Source organism: Caloenas nicobarica, chromosome 1 (assembly GCF_036013445.1).
Source record: "Caloenas nicobarica isolate bCalNic1 chromosome 1, bCalNic1.hap1, whole genome shotgun sequence".
Taxonomy (NCBI): domain Eukaryota; kingdom Metazoa; phylum Chordata; class Aves; order Columbiformes; family Columbidae; genus Caloenas; species Caloenas nicobarica.
The window spans coordinates 13,718,046-13,739,816 of NC_088245.1; the positions used below are offsets into that span (position 1 = coordinate 13,718,046).

Genomic DNA, 21,771 nt, shown 5'->3' on the forward strand with positions numbered 1-21,771 from the left:
CATTTTCACCAGGGGTAACATAGGACTGTATCAATACTACTCCTACATTTATACGGTCCTAAAATTACATTTGGCCCTTTGAAGGTGACCGTGAGGCTGATGTGGCCCTCAGTGAAAATGAGTTTGACACCTCTGCTGTACAGCATGGTGGTAGCTGTTATTCCATGTTACTTAAGTGTCATGTTGTTCCCAAGTAATTCTGGGGAGAAGGGCTTGTTCCTTATTTATATAGTATGGTGGCTAAGAGGCAACCAAAACCAGATCTTCCACCTCAGAAAAGAATACCCACATCACTGGATTAGGAGTTGCTCTGAAGTAACAGGTGTTTTTCACCTCAAAGCTGTTCATTTTTGTAAAATACAGTTCAAATTGGCTGGGGCACTTGCTTCTTAGAGTGAATCTAAATATCTGAAGATTTTTGAACTGTACCGAAGAAGGTACATTACGGGAAGCGTTGCACTGCTTAGTGTTACTGGCTATGCCTGTGCTAGTAAGCAAAATAAAATCAGGATAAGGACCTGAAGGCTAAAACAAGATTATCCATGTGTGGACACTATCCCATTTGGGGAGGAAAAAAGAGTTAAACCATGTAGAAGTGTATGAGAATGTGCCCTGATCCATTTGTGTACTAGTGCTAACATTGCCACTGTGCTGAGCTCTTGTTTTGGATCTCCAGTGTAAAATTAGTGTGGAAATCCCTAGAGGCCTCAGAGGTGAACACAATTCCATCCACAAGGGACATCACTTACCCATATCCCACTAGCAGGAAAGTTTCTTGCAGTGGGTGAGCACCCAGGTGACTCCACTAAAGCTGCAGGTGAATGAAAACACTTCCATCTCTTACCTTATCTTTTGGGCTTGGAGATGAAGATGTTTAACAGACTGCAGGGCTGAGTGTACAAGAACACTTATGATTTTGTAAATACTTTCTCACGATGTTTTCCTAGGTGTGCATCCATATGAAAAACAAGACCATGTTAATGTAAGATTTGTAGAAGAAACAGCACTCAGACACACTGTGGTGCTTCTGGGCCTCAAATATTCCTGAAATAACAGGCTGCTGAAGAAGGCTGTCTAGCTGTGGTGCTCGTATTAAAGTATTCACACAGAAGGGTGCAACCAATGTCTTGGGTTTTTTGTTGTTGTGTTGTTATTGTTGTGTGTTTGTTGTTGTTGTGTGGGTTTTTTGGTTTTGGGTTTTTTGTTTTTGTTTTTTTTTAACTTAAGTGTTGTGTTGTTTCCCAAATAATCTGCAGTTTTGGGCAGCCACCATTACTGACATAGGCTACTCAAAATAGTGCTTGGCCCAACATACTAAGGCTGAAATTACTGACTTCTAGATAAAACCTAGAGAAGTGCATCTGACAGAAACACAGATTTGAAATAGATCTGTGGTTTCATTTTGAAGTGGTTGAACACATGGAACTATAGTAGGTATCAAAACATGCTGTGAAAATTGGTATTAATGTCAATTATTTTAACAAGGTGGGCATTCCTGAAAATGGTGATCCAGTTGAACAAGAAACTGGTAACTGTTTACTCATTTAGATTAATAAAAGGGTTTCTTGGTGGCGTTATGTAAGGCAGGGAAGAATAACAAATGGTGGATCAGTTTTTGTATATAATGCATCAGTAATGATATATTCATTCCTGTGGTGGTCACATCTTATCTTATGGTACTTCTGCCTTTGGAGTTAGATTCTAATATATTCAGTTTTGTAATTAGCACAAAATATAATCCCTTTAAAGTGCATATGACAGGGTTTTTTAAGATATGTATAATATATTGTAAGCAATACAGGATAAGAAAAGTTATTTGGAAACTTAACAGTGGCTTGGACAGAGTTTCACTTCTTGCCTTACAACTTTTACTGTTACAGTTCAAGTCTGAGCTTCAAAGAGGAATTATGGAGGTTTTTCCTTTATTTCTCAACTTTTAGTTGTACATGACTGAACAAGTGTTGTTAGTGTGGAGTGTTTTGTTGTGAACTATGTGAACATTAATTTAAAATAGTAATAGCAGTTTGCTATGCAAGGAAAATTTTAAGTTCAGACATGTAGGATTTTTGCAGTCTTTATGGGATTTATAAACACCTCTATCAAAGTTTGACTATTAGACTAGTGAAACTCATTGACAGTTTGATAGATTTTGGAGGTTTTTAATAACCACCTCAACTGTGCTCCCTGAGTAGTTCCCACAGATGCTTCCTGTTCCTTACCAGTGAAATGAAAAGATCCAGTTCTCAGGAGTGACTTGGCAAGTTCCTCATCATTCCCTTGTCAGTGCCATCAGTGGAGCAAGAGTTTCGGCTTTCTCAGTAACTGCACAGAGGGAAGGGATATTTTTCTGAAAATAATTAAAATTTGTCTGGCAGGAAGCTGTGTTGGTATATTTGTGTAAGTGATGAGGACTTTGTATTATATTAATAAAGAGAAGATTTTTCTAGCCTTTTCTTTATAATGAAATGTATTATAAAATATCAGGTGCAATAAAACTTCACCTGGAAAAATAAATGTAGTATGATGATTACTCATTCTTCTTAACAGTTTAAAATACTGCACTGCATTTGTGATACCAGGAGAAGGGGACTTGTGTCACTGACTATTGAGCTGTGCTTCTGGCATTAACAACTGTAATACTTTGGTTTCAAGATGGAATTTGGCTGAACACTAACAAATGTTCCCCCTGGGATTCAGCAGCCGGTAATGGCCTCTCTTGATTTAGGTGCTTGTCTGTTCAGATTTCAATTGGCTTTTCAACAGGTTTTCGGAAATGTCTCATGTTTGAACCGGGTTCGCTGGGTTTGAAGGGAGCCTGAGCGCCGTAGGGCCGTGGCAGCGGGAGGCTGTATTCATCATCCGGGATGTAGGCGGTCGGGCGTTGTTCAGCTGTCGTGTGGACACAGCCAGGCCCTGCTGCTTGTTCCTCTTCAGCAGCACGCTGTGAAAGAAACACCTTGTGATCACTTAGTGATTATTCACTTCAGAACTCTGGTACCTTCCTGAGCCCATGTGCAGAATGTCTGACAGAGGAAACACCATTAGTCTAGTCCTTAGCGAACCAGAAAACCCAGCGGGGTGTTAAGTGTTCACTGAAAGGAAAGCCCGAGTTATTGACTGTGTGGGTGTGAGTTTGTCCTTTTAAATCTTACACAGTTTGAGCATGTAATGCTTTTCTTATTTGAAGAAAACAGATTAGATGAACTTATAGAAAAGTTATAAGTGTGCACAGAACATCTTGGGAACAAGAGAATAGTTCTGATGCTTCAAAACATGGCTAAATTTACACTGACAGCAGCTGTTCCTGAATACAGGTGCTGCAGTGAGCTTGTCTCCGCAGCACTGAAAGAAAACAGCCACAGCATGAGAAGTGCTAATAACAGAAGTTTCTTATTCTGAACCAGTTTTACTGCAGCAGTTCTGTCTGACTTCAAATTCAAGTGCATGCACAGTGTATTCCTCTCCCAGCTTTGTGCGCCTTTCAGATTCCCTTGGTGTGATCAACTAAAGCACTCGCACAGCAAAGCGAACTTCCCGTCCGCAGGACACACATCCTGTTATTTAGTTTTCTTTCTCTGGGTGCTCTCTGCTCAGGGACCACCAATGGTCTCAGCTAAGGAGCTGTAGTATCCAACAGTGTAGAATTTGAAGGATGGTTTGTGCTGCCCACCCTCTGAGTCATGCCCAATAATCTGATTTCATGCTACTTCTGATCTGATGTTCACTGCATCTGGTATGTGGAAGATGCAGAACTTATTTTTCCTGAACCCACACTCCACCTTTTGTGTGGCTTTACCTGGAGTCAAATGGCAAGGAACACTTCACTGATGGCTATCTCACCTGTCATCCCAAAACGTGCTCACACAAATTCCTTTAATAACTGGAGGTAAGTCTTCCTTTTAGTGTAATGTGTTTTCTTAAGGTCTGAGCACCAGTTCTAAGAGGTGACAACTCCACAAACCCACAATGTGCCACCTCAGTAGTTGTCTCTGTCTAGACCATCATCTCCATTGATGGCTGGAGCTCCGTGTCATGGAGCAGCTGCACAGTCAGTGCAGCTCTTGCAGAAGGACAAGCTCGACCAGGGAAAAGATGGGGCTGAAGATCTAGTGGCAACATACGGCAAAAACTCACTTTAGCTCTGGCTTCAGCTGCATCTTTTTGCATCTTCTCATTGCGTAAGACCTTCAACCATTCAATTTCTATTTCCTTGGGAGGGGGAAGGCCTTGATCTATCCTTGATGAAACAGTCATCAAAAATTGTTCTTTGTCTCTCGCTTCCTGCTGGAGTTTGATAGCAAGCGCTTGCTTCATGGAGAGCTCTGCAACAAGAGCCATCATCTGCTTGGTTTTCTCTTTTAACTTCCTCTGCAGTTCATTCATCTGGAATAAGTAACAACCACATTGTAATTGGGGCTTCTCTTTAGATGCTCTGGGTATCACACTTAGGTAAGTCTTAGGTACATGAAAACAAGTCCAGCTTAGCCTGGTTTTAAAAAATAGTTCCGTACTGGAAAATGCTGTAATGAAACAGGATGTATGTTTCTGAGTGCACTTAGATCCACAGAAACTGGTGGCGTAAGAAGTCATGTTTACTACAATCCAAGATACAGAAAAGCAAGTTCGTAATTACCTCCCACCCTTTTCAGCTGAATAGCAAAACTTCAAAGGCCTGTATCCCAATTCTCATTGACCTGGTGCACAATTAACTGTGTAATAACGGTGTAATAAGCCTGATCCTTACAAGATAATTGAGTGATAATGTGGATGCAGCAGGACTGCGGGTTGTGAAGTTGTCCTTGGTGGGGTGGGGTGATCAGAAGAGGAAAGGGACAGGAATCCCTGTGTCTGACTGGAGATTATTTAAACAAAAAACCTGACAAAACTCAATTATTTTTTTTTTTTAAGTTACTAACAGGGAAGTGGGAGTGTCAGAGCAATCAAATGTAACTTTTGACATGCTGCCATTTTACAGTAGTTTATTAGCCCACAGCCATGATTTCACAGACTCCAATAATAGCCATATTATTTTTGTCTGTGGAAAATTAAAGATTTACAGTAAAAGATGTGTTTTGCTTTAAGCCTTTCAGAGTGCCAAACCTAACACCTAAGAAAAATAAGCCCTGGCCTTGTTTTACATTAATTACTTTGCATTTTTTCCTGTCTTTCGTTGAGCTCTGCTCTATTTCGAGCTTTTTCATTAAGGAGGTGGGGGGTGAGAGGATTTTTGCTCTTCCTCAAACAATATTACTGGTAGTTAAAAGGAAACAGCTATAATTATATAAAAGTAACTGTACTGAAAATATTTCTTTCCTGTGTCGTTCTCCCTACCTAAATAACAAAGAATCTTTGGGCCAGATACAGAGTTTATCTTTTTCTATTTTGGAGGGATATAGAAAATACCTGGCTTTTCCCTATTTCTTTTTATCTATGACAAGTTTGTTGTGAAAGGGGCAAACACATGCAAAAGGAGGATTCTCCCAAGTTTCTAAATCCTTAACCTAAGAAATAACTAATCCTGTGTTTTGGTGAAAGGTACTACTCATGATGCAACTTTCTTTCAAAAAAGAAAGTACACTCACCTAATGCTCTTGCTGTGTCTCGATTTCCATTATTACTAAACGTCTATAATTTCTGGAGACTAACACATGACTTGCCTATCAATATTTCCAGCCACTAGTTTTGCAATTTGCAAGTGAGTCATCTTACCTCTTGCCCAGATATTAGTTCATTTTGTGCAGGCAGCAAGCAGGGCGGGCGATGCCCTCCTTACCGTTTGAGCTAACAGCAGCATGTCCTGCTTCCCACTCTTTGCCATGGCACGGATTCTGTCCGTCAGCTGCGAAACCTGCTCGTTGAGAAGATCAATCTCCAGCAACTTCTCCTCCTTTTGCACCAGCTCCACCTCTAGCTGCAGCGAGAAGGAGTACATAGGGTGTAAGTAAACGGCAGGGGAAGGTGCAACGCAAGGTGTTGCTGCAATGGCTTTAAGAGCTGCTGAAATAATACTGGTGAACAGCCATAGATAAGCACTTCGCCATCAGTTTTCTTAAATTTTTCACCCTCTCTGCCAAGTATCAAGCCAAAGTTGCTGTCAATTGTACACTTCTTTCATACCAGACCAGGCCCTTTTGGGTGGCAGAGGATTACACCACCATTATTACTGCCTTGCTGTGATTTTTCTTTAAAGCAATGGGGTTTTTTCCAGTTTTGTTTTGATTTTGTTTTTTTTTTTAATCTTCTGCCTCCTTGAGTCAGGCCATAATGAGAAGGTTTCAGCTCTTGCTTTAAATACCTTTTTCCTCCTACTGCTAAAAAGAAAAGTAAGTATGGGCTCGAAAGACTTTAAAAAAAGTACAGTGCAACTAAAAGCAGTGTAAAAACACAAGGAGATTGAAAGAAATCATATAAACTTATCTCACAACTCCCAGAAATGTGGCTATTTGCTGTGTGGGCTGGGGAGAAACTCAGCCCCTGCTTGGCTCTGTGGAGATTCCTTCCTGTCCAGGAATAGATGAAAGTAAAGCAAAAAACTCAACTAATTCAAGAAGCTACTGGGAATTGTTCATGGTAAATCATTACAAACTGGATTGCAAAAGGAGGACTGAGGTGTGCACTGCTCTGAGGTCACTAGTACTTTAATACTTTCACAGCTCTGTGTGAATCTCCCTCGAGCACTAAATACAGTGGGGGAGCTTTGTGCCCCTATGAATGAAACAGACAACGTATATAAGAAAATACCATGATTGCTCATTCTGTTCCTTTGCCTTTCCCCCATATGCAACACATATGCCCTGAAATTGGACCTTGAGTTTCACTGCATTTTGCAGCCTCGCCTGGCAGTCACTTCCACCAAGGTCTGTCTGTCCTGGGACTCCTTGTTGGGTTTGGAACCAGAGCAGAAAAGCCAAAGCCTGAGGAGGACATTTAATCCTGTGTCACGTATGCAGCCTTTGTTAGAGGGCAGTGGGTCTGTCCCCGTTCACAGCCTGCGTGGTGTGATGGGACAACTGAGGGCCACTTGCACAAGAGCGACAACTTCATTTATTAGCAGTTTATTATTCTGCATTTATTTTCCTCTGGTGCCTTTTCTGTGCCTTCCCATAGTGAAGCAGGAGGGTCTGCAGTGCGGTGCGAATGATGTGATGAGACCAGCTTGCAGAGGATGCTGCGGAGCCAGGGGCACCACACAGAGCCCATGTTCTGCTCCTGTTCTCCAGCCTCTGCTGGAAGAAGTCAAAATGTCCCACGTCCAGTTTTCCTGGAAAGCAGATGCTGAGCTGGAACTCTCATTAGCCAGTTTATTTTAAAAATAAAAGATACTATTTTCTTTTTCTAAAAGGGGTCAATCGACTTGAGAGCTTGGTGACCTGAAAAGTGATGTTACCTGCTCAATCTTTTTTAGCAGCTCAGGTGGAGACAGGTCTGTCCCTCCCAAGTCTCGCTTTCTAGTCTCATTCATGGGATCAGTAAAGGTCGCCTCCATCTGTTTGATCCTGTCCTTGCACTGGGAATACTAGGAAACAAAAAGCCACAACAGTTATTTTTTCAGACGAAAAGCCAAAAGCTCCGTGACTACTAAATGACCAGAGATGGAAGGTCTCAGTGTCCCCAGTTTGCACCAGGAGAACCGCACTAAAGCACCCTGGCTGTACTGGTGGGGGCTGCACTGCCAACAGCTGGGCTTGGAAGCAAGACCCAGCCTTGCTGGGAAAGGTGTGGGATGCCTGGGCAGTGTAGGACTAAGCAAAACAATAGTGGTTGGACACTGGGAAATGTTTCCTTGTGAAACCAGAGATCAAGTGCGTCATTGTCCTGTCCTGTTGCTAATGAATGGGAATTTGAAAAACAGTGGATTGTGTCCAAGGTCTTCCCTATAATGCACAGATGTAACTCAGCTTCATCTTATTAATGGTTTAAATGTCTTGAACACTTCTTCCCTTCATTCCTTTTCCATGTGCAACACAACAACCTGAAATTGTGTATAAATAATTCAGCCACACAGAAGAGGCTTTTTCTACGAGCCACCAGGTACCGCGACAAGAGCCCTGGATGGGAAGGTGTGACAGTTGCAGAGTGGAAGCAAACGCTGCTGTCTGCCGGAGACTGAGTCGACCTGCTGCTCTGTCCTCAGGCTGTGTCATGTCCTCTACGCCAGCTGTTTGAGGTGGGGGTTCTTCCTTTATTCCCTACAGTCTTCTGTTTGACCCACAGGATCCATTCAAGGATATAGGAAGGATACAGGTGCCTCACAGTTTGGTTGCAAGTTAGATCTGAAAGTCCTGCTTCCCTGCTGGCTAGCACTGAAGGTCTCATCCCTATAGGCATCCAAGTTTTCCATGTTAAAGCTCCCAGGCACATGTCCTGAAGTGACTCAGTGGTGACACTGAGCAATGTGGCACTCCCGGGACCCAGAGAGGCAGGTGTTCCCTGACCTTTCCGATGCGAGGACTTCCCATGGAATAACGCTTCCCAGAACACACTGCATGGACATCCATGCTCTGCACGAATACTCGCAGAAGGAGTGACAGGGACCATTTCTTCGTGTTCGGACTTGCAAGACTGACATGGTGGGATTTCGTGCATTGATACGCACCTGGCCATCTGTCAGCGCATTGCCCCTCCAACCTTGATCTGTTAGCTCTAACGTAACGCTACTCAAGTAAGTTGCTCTAAATGCTGACCATCAATTGCAGGTGATACTATTAAGGAAATAAGTGGTCACTGGCTCTCAAAGTCATGAGAAGTCAGCAAACAAAGTAAATGTTTAGATACTGCTACGGGGATGGGGTTTTTTCACTGGAAGTTAACTAGTCACGTTTAACTGAAAAAGGGAAGACTAACAGATCTTCTCAAGTGATTACAGAGCATTACCAGAACACTTGTCTTAAACACCTGTTTTCTGGTAAAAACATGGTCATGCATCTCTTTCTTTCACGCTTTGAGACCAGGCAAAGTAAAAACCTTAAATAATTGTAATGAACAATTTCCTTGTCAAATCATGATTCAGTTTAAAGTGAACACCATTCAGTGCAAAACTAGGTACTGAAAGATTTATTTCAGTTGTAAACTAAAACTCAAGGCCAATAATACACAGAGCGGAAGAACGTAAGAGGAGGACCAGGACAAACAACAGGATGCAGATATGTTTTCTGCTTCCAGGGGTGTTTGCTGTCTGGGCCAAATTTCTCAACCACTGGCTCAGTTGAAAATGCCTCATTGGAGGCAGAGGTACCTTAATGAGATTAGGGACAGCTCACCAAGCCAAATTTTGAAAGATTGAATAGATAATTTAGAGAAGAAGGACTAATGTAGCGAAAACATTGTCCAAACCAGAAAAAAAAAATCCATAAAAAGTTGCGTCTTGATCTTAAATACTACATTTACTCTAAATGCAATATGAATTGAGAATGATTAGAGGCAGGCTAATCCAAAAATATGGAAAACAAAGCACATTTATAAATAACCACACTGTTCTGTGTCTGCTAAATCATGTGACAATAGGCATTTTTCTTTATTTTCCCTTCATGTGTAGTGTTTTCCTTGGACAAGACTTTACCTGAGTTCCAAGAGATTCTAGTCTTAAAACCAAAAAAAGTTCTTTCTTGGAGTGGATGTGATACAGGGAATAGGAAAAGGCTCTGCAAGGGAGGCTTTTCTACGTTTGACTGTAATCAGTCACGAGGAATTGTTGAAGAATGAAGAGATGAGAGGGAACACATATCGAGATAAAGGGACTGGTCTGAAAAAGTGGAGATCTGGTGCTTATTTTGGAAATTTCAGAGAAGGTAGGCGAGGTACACAGACCACTGGAAAAGGGCAAATATTACAATTATTTTTAAAGATGGGGGGAAAAAGAGCTATGGGACAATCTTCAGTTTCTGAAGAATAAATCTGAAAGAAATTATTAAGCTTTCTCTCTAGGTAGCTAGAAAAGAAGGGTTGAGATAATAGCCAACACAGGTGTGTTGAATCATGCCAAACCAGACCAGTTTCTTACTATGATAATTTAACAGGTGTGTGGATGACAAACAGTAGGAATCATAGATCCTAATTTTTACATGGCTTTGATATTTTTTCATACGACATTCTCATAAACAAGCTAAGGAAATGGGGTGTTGATGAAAATATAAAATGAGTAAGAATGAGGTTAAGCTCATCTACAGTGTCTTGACAGCTCAGCAGGTCTAAGTGTTGGACTAATTAATAACTAATGCCAAGTATTTCTCAGTGATGCATGAAGGCAGATTAGTTTTCACGGGTCATTTCAGTCAGCGGGAACAGTCCCTTGATGTGCAATCCCAATTAAAAGTTACATAGTTTTATGCCCAGGGAAAGCCACCTTAGGATCGCACCAGGTATTTTTTGTGTCAGATAAAGGGAGTACAGGAGACCCAGGTGACATTTTTGTTCTTCCTGAACTGACACCCAGCCCTGAGCTGTGATTTTTCCCCTTCTCAAAGGCTGCCACGGCCACCGAGATATGGGGTCAGTTTCCACAGTCTATTGAATACAATGGATTTATTCATCCATCTGTTCTTCCAAGGGGTATACGTCTAACAGAAATAGATATCCCACCTCAGAAACAGCTAATTTAGTGGTGATTAAAGCATCTATTGAGAATATGTGAGACTTAGATTCAGTGTCTCTACAAAAGTCAAAAGATCTCAGTCAAATACAAACAAACAACAAATACTGAAACTTTTTCTATTTTGTGAGACTGGATCTTGTTTTCCTTTTAGAGTTCTCTCTATGCATTTCAAATTTTACCAGTGATGGGTATCTGTTGTTGGAAAACCATTCAGCATTCAATACTAGAAAGTTTAATTCACCTGCGAAGGGTGAAAAAGTAAAAAAGTTCTGGGGTAACTGGTAGGTTGTAGAAAGCAGGAGAGGGATAAAATAGTACAGATAAGAATAAGATGGCCAAGTCTGAAAAATACCCAAGACCTAAGGAGACAGGAAGGGTAGGAAAAAAAGGAAGAATAAAATTTTAAGAAGTAGAGGTACAGGTACAGGACACAGCCTGCCTAATTCAAAGGGTCTAAACTAGATTTCAAATGTAGGAGCCTTTTGAAGCATCCTTCTTACGCGATTCAAAGTTTCCTGTCTAGGTGATGGGGAGAGGCAGGTGCCTTGAGAATTCCAAGAGGAATATTGCGCTCCCCTAAGTAGGGTTATCAGCATCTCCCTCTGGAGGCAAAGACACCCAACTCTTTCCATTAAGAAAGAGCTCTGCTTCACTTCTGTGAATAATTTGTTCTGCGGGCTTCTAACACAAAGTTAAGGTCATGTGTGCAGGCTCCTACACAAGATCACGACAGAATGAAGTAATGAAAACTAAGAGGAGGCTTAGGAATGAGATTTACAGTCTCCATTACAGGAAGTCTAAGGGCCTCTGATAGAAAAGAGGGTTTCATAGTCCTGTAGTGCACCGCTCCTCCCTTTGGATGTTTATAATTATCTAAATTGAAAGACAGACAAATGGTAGTTGAAAGGGAGCTCCCATCACCACCCCCTCAGATTTCAGCGTGGTGTCAGGGGTGGTTTCATAGACAACACAAGTGACTGAGTTCTGTATTCACCACATCAAGTCAAAGTCTTGTGCAAATGAACATTCTCGCAAGATCCTTTGCACATCATAACTGAACAGGTGTTGGGTCAGATTCCAACATGGGGCCAAATCTGTAATCGGTACAGGAGTTAGCTTCTGAATTCGGCAACCAACACCAGGATTCAGACTCAGGTTCATGGCTTTTGTTTAAATCCTAGAGAAAAAGCCAAAATGTTTCTCGCTAGAAATAATGGTTCCTGGCCATGGGAGGAAGGGTATTAATGCTGGAATGGTTGAGCATAAGGAGATGAATGGGTTAAGGGCCAGTTCGAACTATGTAATATTTAGTAACCACAGTATCTAGTTACATTTTAAAGGCTGATAACTGTTTATTTGACATTTTTTACTGGAAAATCTCTGCCTTGGAAACATTTATTAAGACTACTCCACATGTAATATTGTACCACTCTGTATTTTCCTACTTTTTAATTTTATGTCAATACTGCAAAAAGATTTAAAGCACCTGTAACAATGCCCTCCCTTTAATGGTGACTTCAGGCTTCACATGAACCATCATCACAAAGAAGAAAGTTTTAGGAATGCAGAACAGAAACATCAAAGTTTCATGATTGACTTTGTGAGTTCACATAAATCTTCTGCATTTTATTACTGTATTTGACTCAGTGACTCTCAGTCTCAATTCTAAATCTTATGTGAAAATATATTTTTTAAAATTTATTTTTTATTTAGTCTATCATCTTTTTTTTATACTCCCTCTGTTCATCTTTTAAATCTGTAATGGCACTGTGAAGTTCTTCGGGGTACAATTTGCGTAAGCGTACAATTTCTTTAAAAGACCAGAAGTAACAGAAAAGTGCAAGCACTAGTTGTCAGTGAGTCAGAGCTCCCATCGATGCAATTGCAAATGGCAATGGTACACCCTAACTTATGATTCTGTGCAGACACTAACATAATATGTATGGAAAAAATTACCATCTGGAGATAAGGTCAGAAGTAAATGAGCCATTTCAGAAAGCGAGGAAAGAATGTCCCAAACAATGATGAACACTGCAGTTTGTTAGCTGTTTAATGTCATGGTGTAACTAGAACTAAAACTTACACTGTTTTTGTGTAGAAGAAAATATATGTGGATTATCTCATTGTAGGCAGCAGAGTTTCCAGAGTAGGCTCAGGGTCAAGTGTGAATTGAGTTATTATTTTAGAAATTTGAAGAGCTAAGTATATCTCCCACCCGTCCACCTACCCCCTTCAATACAGTTTTAACAAATTTTATCTACATTCCCATTTTTTCCCCATGACTCCCATTCTCCAGCTTAGTCAGACTGACATTTCAGGCGATGGGGAGGCTGAGCTGGGATTCCATACCCAGGAAGCGTTTGGCATGTGCATGACAAAGTGTACCAGCCAGTTACACAAAACCGTAGAAATTCACGTATCTGAAGTTACAAACATGCATCAGTGCTTTGCTAGACAGGTGTACTACTGAACAGGTGTATTACTGAAGTTTTAAAATACAGAATAATACAAGCAAAAAAGGGCTTGCTTTCCCACCAACCTGTATCTGAAGTACCACCACATGTGCATCCAGGTCCTTCTTCATTGGGAGCGCTTTGAGCCACAATTTAATCTGTCTCTTTTTCTCAGCTACCTTCAGCTTCAGAAATCTGATCTTTTCATCCAGAACTTGTATCTCAATATCTCCATTTCTACACAACATTTCTTGCATGTTTATTTTTTCATATAAAATGCACAGTTCTTCTTCTCGATCTCTGAGCAGAAGACCACTGCAATAAGCCCACAAGGAGAAGGTTAAATTTAAAACAACTCAACTCATATTCAGTGTCTTCCATTCAAGAGCATGACTGTCAGCTTTGAAAGGTAGTAATAATTTGGGAAAATGTACAAAGGTTTCACAAATTTTATTTTAATATCATGACAATATTTTAAAGAGGTAAAAAAATAATTACAATGTAAAAATCAGAGAACAGGCAATTACAAAGGTTGATCTAATCTCTCATATAATTTTAAAAGCTCTTCTGGCTTTCCACAGCATTCATTTAAGAATGAATTAACGTGATCGGGGAGCTTTACATTCTGCATTTTTACACCTTACCAGCACACAAAGCACAAACGGAGCAGGAGGCTACAAGCTCTCAAGGCATTCAATGGCCAGTCCAACATACTTTTTAATAATAGTTCTGAAGAATGACCATCTTCACCAGTGAAGCAGACTGTTCAGTGAAACATTGTAGTGAGGCAGTCTTTTAGTACTGCTAATTTAGAGTGCTCATAAGTTGGAAAATATTGATGATTCATGCATGTCAAAATTAAACACCAGATTACATCTGATTTTCATGTATACCTCTCGGTTTGTTCCTGAACAGCCCTTTCATATTTTTTGCGTAGTTGCTCCATTTCCTCTTCAATGCGTGTGACCATATTGTTGAGCCTCTCGAGATCCAGAGACTGTTGCTTTTTCTTTTCTTCCATCTCATGCATGCTTTGTGCAATTTTGCGACAATCATTTTTGAGACTGTTTGTAATTGCTACATTATTTTTATTCTTCAGATGTTGTTTCTGCAATTTTCTTTAACATAACAGAAAAGTATGCAAGTTTTTAGTCCTTTCAATTTTGAAAGCAATTTCAACAATTAAAGCAGAGCTTAAACTAATTTCTCAAATACACAAAGGATCCTCTGTGTCACTCTGCTTCCCAGAAGCATTGCAAGAACAGCTTCTCTCTGCAAGCTCTTTCCAGCTTGAAGAGAACTGGATTATGGCCCAAGAAAAATGCTATAAATGGAGAACAGCACTAGAGCTCTTTTCTTCTCCACTGGGTAGCCCAAGGGGCTCTAAGAGATAAAGTGCAGAAGCATAAACTGTGATGCAAATTCTTAATGTGTAGAAATGCTGCCTTTCTCTTTAAAAAGAGATGTTTAAATAATGTGTGGTTGTGATTCAAAGGTCTCCAAGTTCACAGTTTGTAAAACCATGTAACACAACACACACAAGAAAGAAAATTATGTTTCCCTGTTTGACAGATGAGAAAAAAAAATCACACCGAAAGCTTAGCGACATAATCACATTACAGACCCATAAAAATGAAGAACAGAACTCGTTATTTCCAGCAACCTTGCTGGCCACTAGATGATGGTCCCTCACTTAAAATCCAGATTCTTGTTGCCGCACGGATCATTTATTTACTTATGACATGGAACTCGGAATTACTGCATTTGGTTGCAGTAACTATCACTTCATGATCAAGTATCACTACTTTATCTACACTGGGGAGGTATTCATATCAACATACAGAAGAGGTGTGAAAGGAGCAGCATGGTATCCTGTTAAAATACAGAATGCGGATGAAATATCCTGCCTCCCCTCGTGGGCTCCATCATCGCATTGCTGGATTGTTCTGTACGAAGCAGGGAGCTCCTTTCTGGTTCATTTTCCCTGTGTGTATAACCCTTTGCAGTTCCACAGGGTATTGCTGAATTGAATTAAAGTTCTGTGAAGCCAGTTTCAGGCTGCAAGCATGATAGTATTGCAGAAATGGAGCGTGTTATTAAATATTGTCTGGAAAGCCTTTGTCTTATTTGGACTGATATTCTATCTGTCCTCCAGACTGTATAGGTTGCACTTAAATCAGTGATACTATGATACTAAAGTCTATTACTGGGATTAAAAATATTTTCCATAGGCAAGAGAATTCCTGATAATTCAGTACCTCTTGCTAGTTTCAAATCTAGATTTGCAGAGGTCAAAAATCCCTGTTGGATTTTACTGGAGTAGGGTCATCTACAATAATTAGGTATTTCTGCTATCTAGACAATATATAACTGTTTTAGCCTTGCCCTGTCCCTCGCTCCTTTCAGCAGCAATTAATAGGGAAGGCCTCAAAAATTTTAGCACAAAACATCAGCTTGTGCATCTTGATAAAACACTCGAATCACTGAAGCACCACTTCTTTTCTAGCTGCCTCCAGCATGACTTCGAAATCAAGCTACTTGGAGGTTCACAAAATACTTTGAGTAAATGTGTCTTGAATGCATTTTTTGGCCTGGTTGTGCAATATTTTGGCACCAAAAAAAAAAGTTTTTGGAAAAAATCAAATTATTTTTAAACACAGTTAACTGTTCACTAGTTTCCTACATTCCCAGCTTTTCAGAGACATCGTTATTCTGTCTGTATTGCAGACTATCATCACTAGGATGACAAAAAGATGGTAAAAAGACACCACCACTAAATAATGGTCTAGGAAAAATAGAGTCACATGCACCCACTGTCCACCTCATCCCCTTTGTTGTGACTATAACCTTTCATTTTGACTAGGATTGCCTGGAAATTGAAACCATGTTTTGTTTGATCTGAAATAAACGCTACCCAATAATCTTCAGTTTGAGTTTGAACCAAGAAACCCAGTTTGTTCTAATTTAATAATTAGACAGCTGCATTACAAGCTAGTGACTCATTGAATAGTACCATGCACCAGTCTATTGTGGAATCACATATGTATTGGACCTCTTTTTGTCTAAGGATAAGCAAGTATGAGTACCAGAGCGTTGTTTGTATTGAATGAAGCAGCACGAAAATTCAGATGGCAGAGGCGCAACAACTGTGATATGAAGGAAATGCAATGACAATTTAACCCTTCGAAGGACAGGAACGTGAGAGTAAACAGACTTCAAAAGTGCTTCGTGTCGTGCAGTGATCCTCAATGTAATTGTGAAGGGTTAGGGTAACAAGAAGTTGGAACAGAGTGTGTAAGGGTGTCGCTGTATGTCTTTGAATCAGGTTTTCAGAATCAGGATAAGGGCTATCAAGGACGATACAGTCATAGCTGAAGTTGAAGTAGATTATCTCCTGAGATTCTTTCTAATCTTACATTGGTAAATTGTGACCCTCAGCTTACTTAAAACTCACCTTTCCTTGGTCATAATAATATTCCTTAAGTTTGCTATTTCATTTCCTAGCAATTTGGTCTGGTTTTTAATTTCACTTATTTTCTGCTGAGCAGCGTTCACCAAATTTATACATTTATTCTTTTCGCTTTGGATAACATCATGCATTTTAGAAAATCCTTGGACTCTGAAGAAATGATAAATGTGAAAGAAATAATTATTATATTTTTATGCATACATTGGATAAAAATTGCTTTAAAAGACACTTTTTAGCTAATGTATTGTTATTATTATTTTCTTACTCTTTTTGGATTTTTCTTTTCCTCTTTTTACACTGTCTTATTTCAAGATCCTTTATTTTTATTTCTTTAATAAGATTTTGGAGTTGTATCTGAAATTTAAATAGAATTCAGTGAGCACTTTAGACATATCAAAGAAATATCTTCAAATAAATGACCCAGAACAGCTATTCCTCTTAGATGAGGAAGACAGCAAGGTACGATTATTCTAAGAAATTATTCTAATTATAATGAAAACCTTTTATTGTAACAACATTAGAGAACAGTTTTTTATGTATATTACCCTTACAATGGCTGTAATTAATGTAGATAATTTGATGCTGCATCTTAAAATGCTTGGTCCTCTGTATCTGGAGTTCTACTGTTTCTGTTCAGCCTCTTGGTTCCATCACTATGTAATTATTTGGCATATGTATCACTGAAATGGTACCTTTTCAAATAAAATTTTTTTTTTTTACTCTTTTCTGGCTTTTAAGCAATCACTGATGATTGAGTAGAATGGTACATTTACATTTTGTTACGTCTCTGGACCTTTTGATTTCACTTGTGTTCAGTCTTTAATAGCCTGTGTCATTAACCTCCCCTGGACTGGCCTTTTCTCACCTCCCACGGGTATGAGAAGAAAATTGGTATTAAAAAAGGTGGTGGATGTTGGCTTGCAAATCTGTGTGTGTGTGTGTGTGTTCATTACCTTGTATTCTTTCTGTGTTTCACCTGTTTATGGACTGATTTCTACTGAAGATGCAAAGTCTGACTTGTTTATTTACTTCATTTTTATAGACAAAGATGCCCAAAGCGCTAGAAGGGTAGCTGATCTAATTTATTTGAATACAGACATCCATTGTGGAAGCATAAATAGTTCATTCCCACATACAAACCTGGCAGTTAGCATAAACTGTGGAACATCACAGCACATATATGGTATTATAAAGCCAGCAAACCCAATGACCAGTCCTAATTTCTGTGACTGTAGGAAAAGCTTTCCTTCCATCTTTCTTCACATTAATATAACAATTTACACCTGGAAATGTGTCACGAAAATAAAAACTGCTGCCTCTCCTTGGAATGAGTAGCAGTACTGTTTTGATGTACATGTGTTTGTAAAATTAAACAAGTATTTGTACTGAGAATCTCAGCTGAGGCTGTCTATCTGCTTTTCTGCCTCTTTATGCCATAGGCTTGAAAGAAAAGGTCCTTTCAAATACCCTATTTCAATTGTGACATGATATTTTAATATACTGTTGCACTGCACCATAAATTGCCAGTAAAGCAACACAGTATTGTGAGCTTCCTCTGTTGTGATGGAACTTCAGAGTAAAGTGGGAAAAGACAGTCCATAAGGCCCTCCTCACTAGTAATTTAAATTCTCCATATACTTGCTTTTACATCAGAGGACTCTTCAAATTATATGAGATAATTTTTTACCTGGGCTTTCTGAACCTCCCTACATTTCCTTTCCTTCTCTTCAACTCTGAGCAAAGTCAGATGTGCAAGTCTGGATAACTCATCTCTGCATTTTTCCTGCTCTTTGACAAGCCGGCCTTCTTCAGCAATACATTTTTCTAATGTGCGGGCATCCATATCTGATATAATTTCCTAAAAAAAATTAAATTCAATTTCTTATGCATTGATGCATCAGTGTTGGCAAACTCAAAGTTGGAAATACTTTGGGTTTTTCTGCAAAGTAAACATAAATATACAGACTACATGGATTAAAAAAAAATTCTTTAAAATACCAGCTGAAACACCGTGCACAAGCCCTATAATAACACGCCCAAGTATTTTATCACCTAGAAGCATTTCTGTTCCTCAACCTAGGATGTCCTCCAGCTATTGCCCATTGGACAGAATGGTTCCTTGTGGCCACATAATTTTTAAATATGTTTACTGCCAGGTCCTGACATGGCCATCCTACACAATGGAAGACATTGAGCTTTCACATCCAGAGACCAAATTTAGATGTATAAAGCAGAGCAAAGTATCGAGATGCTTAGAGTTGTTTGGGATTCAGTCAATACAGCCAATGAACTCTAAAGAACTATTTGCTCCACCCAGAATAGGATAACGTCTTCAGGAGGAGGTGAATTGATGACTTCCTATGTGCCACTTACTACATGACTAGGTTCTTATTGACTGTCGTGGCACATTAGATACATATCCCATACACAAAAAGTGACATGTAGGTACCAAACAGGTATGTATTCAAAGACAAGCTGTATCCCACCTGATAATGGTAACAAATTCAAAGGCAGTACAAAAAGAAAATGGATATAAGGGTAAAAAGATAAGGAGGTCTGATCTTAAGAAGAAGGTGTCTCTGAAATATATTGCTTATTACAAGGTAATTTATATAGTGGCAAGTACTACTACTGTTAATACTACTACTGCTGCTACTAATAAGAATGGAGACATCTGCATTTCTACACTCTATATGGCTGTGCTGCCTATAGACAGACATCCACAAATGACAAAACCGTGAAGATGAAAAATTATAATGTACAAATGCTGAACTGCCCTTGTTTCAACAAGACTCTGTGCCATATCCAAAGGAAATTTATACCCATCATATTTCTAGCTGTAATGTAGTTAATGATATTCAGAAAGACTTAACCTAGAAAGCAGATTTGTTTTCTGCCTTCCAGTATGTGACCAGTAACACTGAAAAATGGTGTTTAAAGATGACAAACAAGTGGTCTTTAAAATTGAACAAATACTATCACGTTTTTTCACCAGAAACCTGCAACTAGAAACTCCCATCATTTTTTGTTCAAACAGTCCCTTTGTTCTCATAATTGAAAACCAGCTGCTACAGTGAAAAAGTATGAGAAAACAGAACTCAGCACCTGTTCAGCTAAATTTCTCTTGATCATTTCAATTTCCTTCTTCAGTTCTCGTCGTCTTTCTAATAATACTCCACTACTTTTAGGGATGGCTTCTGCCTACAAAAATAAATGAAGCACACCGGGTGATGCAAACAAAAGATGTGAAAAATGTAAACTGTAGATAATGTATTTGAAGTAGTTGCATACATTAAAAAAATGAATTTTCTGTCTTGTTACAACAGCAAGTCCAAGAGTTCTTTGTTGAGTAAGTTCCTCAGCAACATATCCAAGTTTCTCAAATTTTATTTTAATAATTTAACTATAAACACTAAACTTCACAAAGCCCAGTTTAAGTACTGAATTTATAAGGGTTATGTTTTTCAGCAACTAAACCATCATTTAAAAAATAACCACAAATAGTACCTTCTAAACTTACAGAAGATTTTCTGAGTGAAATTCTGACCTTGCTGAAGGAAAAAATAGATCTACCAGTGATTTTAATAAGGTCATTATTTGACATGAGTAGATTTAATATTATTGGTTTTGCTTTTACTTATTAAAGTAAAATTTTTCCTCCTTAGCCTCTGAGAAAGTCAAAACTAACAACACAAGGAGTTATGTATTACTATTTCTTGTACATTATAGGAAAATTTGTTTATTCAGTCAAATTTCAAAATGAAGTGTGTGAAGGAAGACACATTAGAAACTACTTTCTCGTATAAAATATAGCTGAACAATCCCACCACAACTACTTGTGCAATATAACTCATAAGGCAAAAGGTTGTATTGGCCTCACAGTGACCAACTTCACTTAAAAATTCTTTACGGTTGTAAGTAAGAAATAAATACAGCAGGCTAACTATGCAGGCATATGTTGCATGTCCACAGTTGCAAATCCGTATTTCATAAGGTGCGAAAAGAATGACACTGAACAACACATCTGGAAGCCGTTCAAAGATGATACACACAACGCCATGGTATCTTTCTCAGATCTCAACCAGATGTCAGAGTTCAAACCACTATACTTCAATACAGATAATGAGATGTTTCACACTTATGGTTTTCACTTCTGTGATAATATTATAAAATCAGATGTTTATTTGCATTAAGGGAAAGGGAAATGAGGCACAGTAAAGGGCAACCTTGGGAGTTACTTTGGTTTCAGCTGCCAGCTCTGAGACAGATTTGGTTTGATTTAGATTTGCTAAAAGGTCAATAAGACCTATTCTAAGCAAGTTGCTTTCACTCCTGTGGAAGAGGCAAACGCGGCCTTTCGTGGAGCATGTATCGGTTACCCCTTCTGCTGTGCAGTGGCTGCAAGCAGAGATTTCCACATTTTCAAGATGGGATTCTAAAAATGCCATCAAGTTCTTGAGTCTAAAAGTAGAAAGCTCATATAAACATCTTTAATCCATTAAGGATCTTTGTTCACATAAGACATGACTAAACTTAGGCACTTTTGGCTGTCTCTGCGTTGTCCTGACCGAAGAGAAGACGCGCATGGAGAGGAACAGCAGTTCTGCCCCTGGCTGCCGATAGCCAGAGCGGCCAGTTCTCTTTCACACAGAATGTCAGCGTTTAGCAATAGCTGACCTTTCACAACTTATTAAGAAGAAAAACACATTTGAAGGAAGTGTTCCTGTAATTTCCTTATTCTACAAACCAGCCACTGTGCACTTAGCACGTGATTTAAAGTTAGAGAAATTTGGAGAAGCACACTAATGCAGCTTCTGCAATCATTTTTATAATAGCAATTAATTATTGTGAATTTTTTCACTTGGAATCACACAAATAAGTATAAATCTGACTTTTTAAGTAGTTAAAAGATCTTTAGTCAGAATATTTAACTTTTCCTAGGAAAACTCCTAAGTCTTGCAAATTAAAATTGTCTCCAGAGAGCAAAAGCCAAGCAGATTCACGCTTGCCACTCAAGCCGTTCATACTGCGATACTGCATTTGACCTGCCATGCTGCACAGGAGGGCTGTTTTCACATCCGCTCTTCTAAAAGACCCAAGAAAGGAAAAAGCGAAAACACATAGCATGGGGAAGACGGGTTAAAACAACTATATTGCCATGGCCTGATTGTGTTAGGGTAGCATCCTGCAGCTTCTGGAGTAAAAAGCTGCGGAGAATTCCACTTCTCTCTCTGCTGGCGTTCCCTTCCCTAATTCCC

The 21,771-nt window shown here is 39.3% G+C and overlaps 2 protein-coding genes across 5 annotated transcripts in view; one reads left to right on the forward strand and one right to left on the reverse strand.

The window, feature by feature from the left end:
- Positions 1-1,123, forward strand: part of GSAP (gamma-secretase activating protein) — a 46,891-nt gene extending 45,768 nt beyond the window's left edge. For all 4 annotated transcript variants that reach the window (XM_065630558.1, XM_065630587.1, XM_065630578.1 and 1 more), the window contains one exon: positions 948-1,123. In XM_065630558.1, coding sequence (XP_065486630.1) covers positions 948-1,048 — 101 coding nt within the window. In that variant the 3' untranslated portion in view covers positions 1,049-1,123. The remainder of the gene's footprint in view (positions 1-947) is intronic.
- Positions 1,124-2,737: 1,614 nt separating this feature from the next.
- CCDC146 (coiled-coil domain containing 146) overlaps positions 2,738-21,771 on the reverse strand; it is a 78,571-nt gene continuing 59,537 nt past the window's right edge. Inside the window, exons 10-19 of the mRNA XM_065656121.1 lie at positions 19,619-19,714; positions 18,201-18,371; positions 16,779-16,867; positions 16,499-16,663; positions 13,938-14,162; positions 13,131-13,359; positions 7,388-7,516; positions 5,774-5,911; positions 4,135-4,383; positions 2,738-2,941 (exon numbers count right to left, since the gene is read on the reverse strand). Coding sequence (XP_065512193.1) covers positions 2,738-2,941; positions 4,135-4,383; positions 5,774-5,911; positions 7,388-7,516; positions 13,131-13,359; positions 13,938-14,162; positions 16,499-16,663; positions 16,779-16,867; positions 18,201-18,371; positions 19,619-19,714 — 1,695 coding nt within the window. The remainder of the gene's footprint in view (positions 2,942-4,134; positions 4,384-5,773; positions 5,912-7,387; positions 7,517-13,130; positions 13,360-13,937; positions 14,163-16,498; positions 16,664-16,778; positions 16,868-18,200; positions 18,372-19,618; positions 19,715-21,771) is intronic.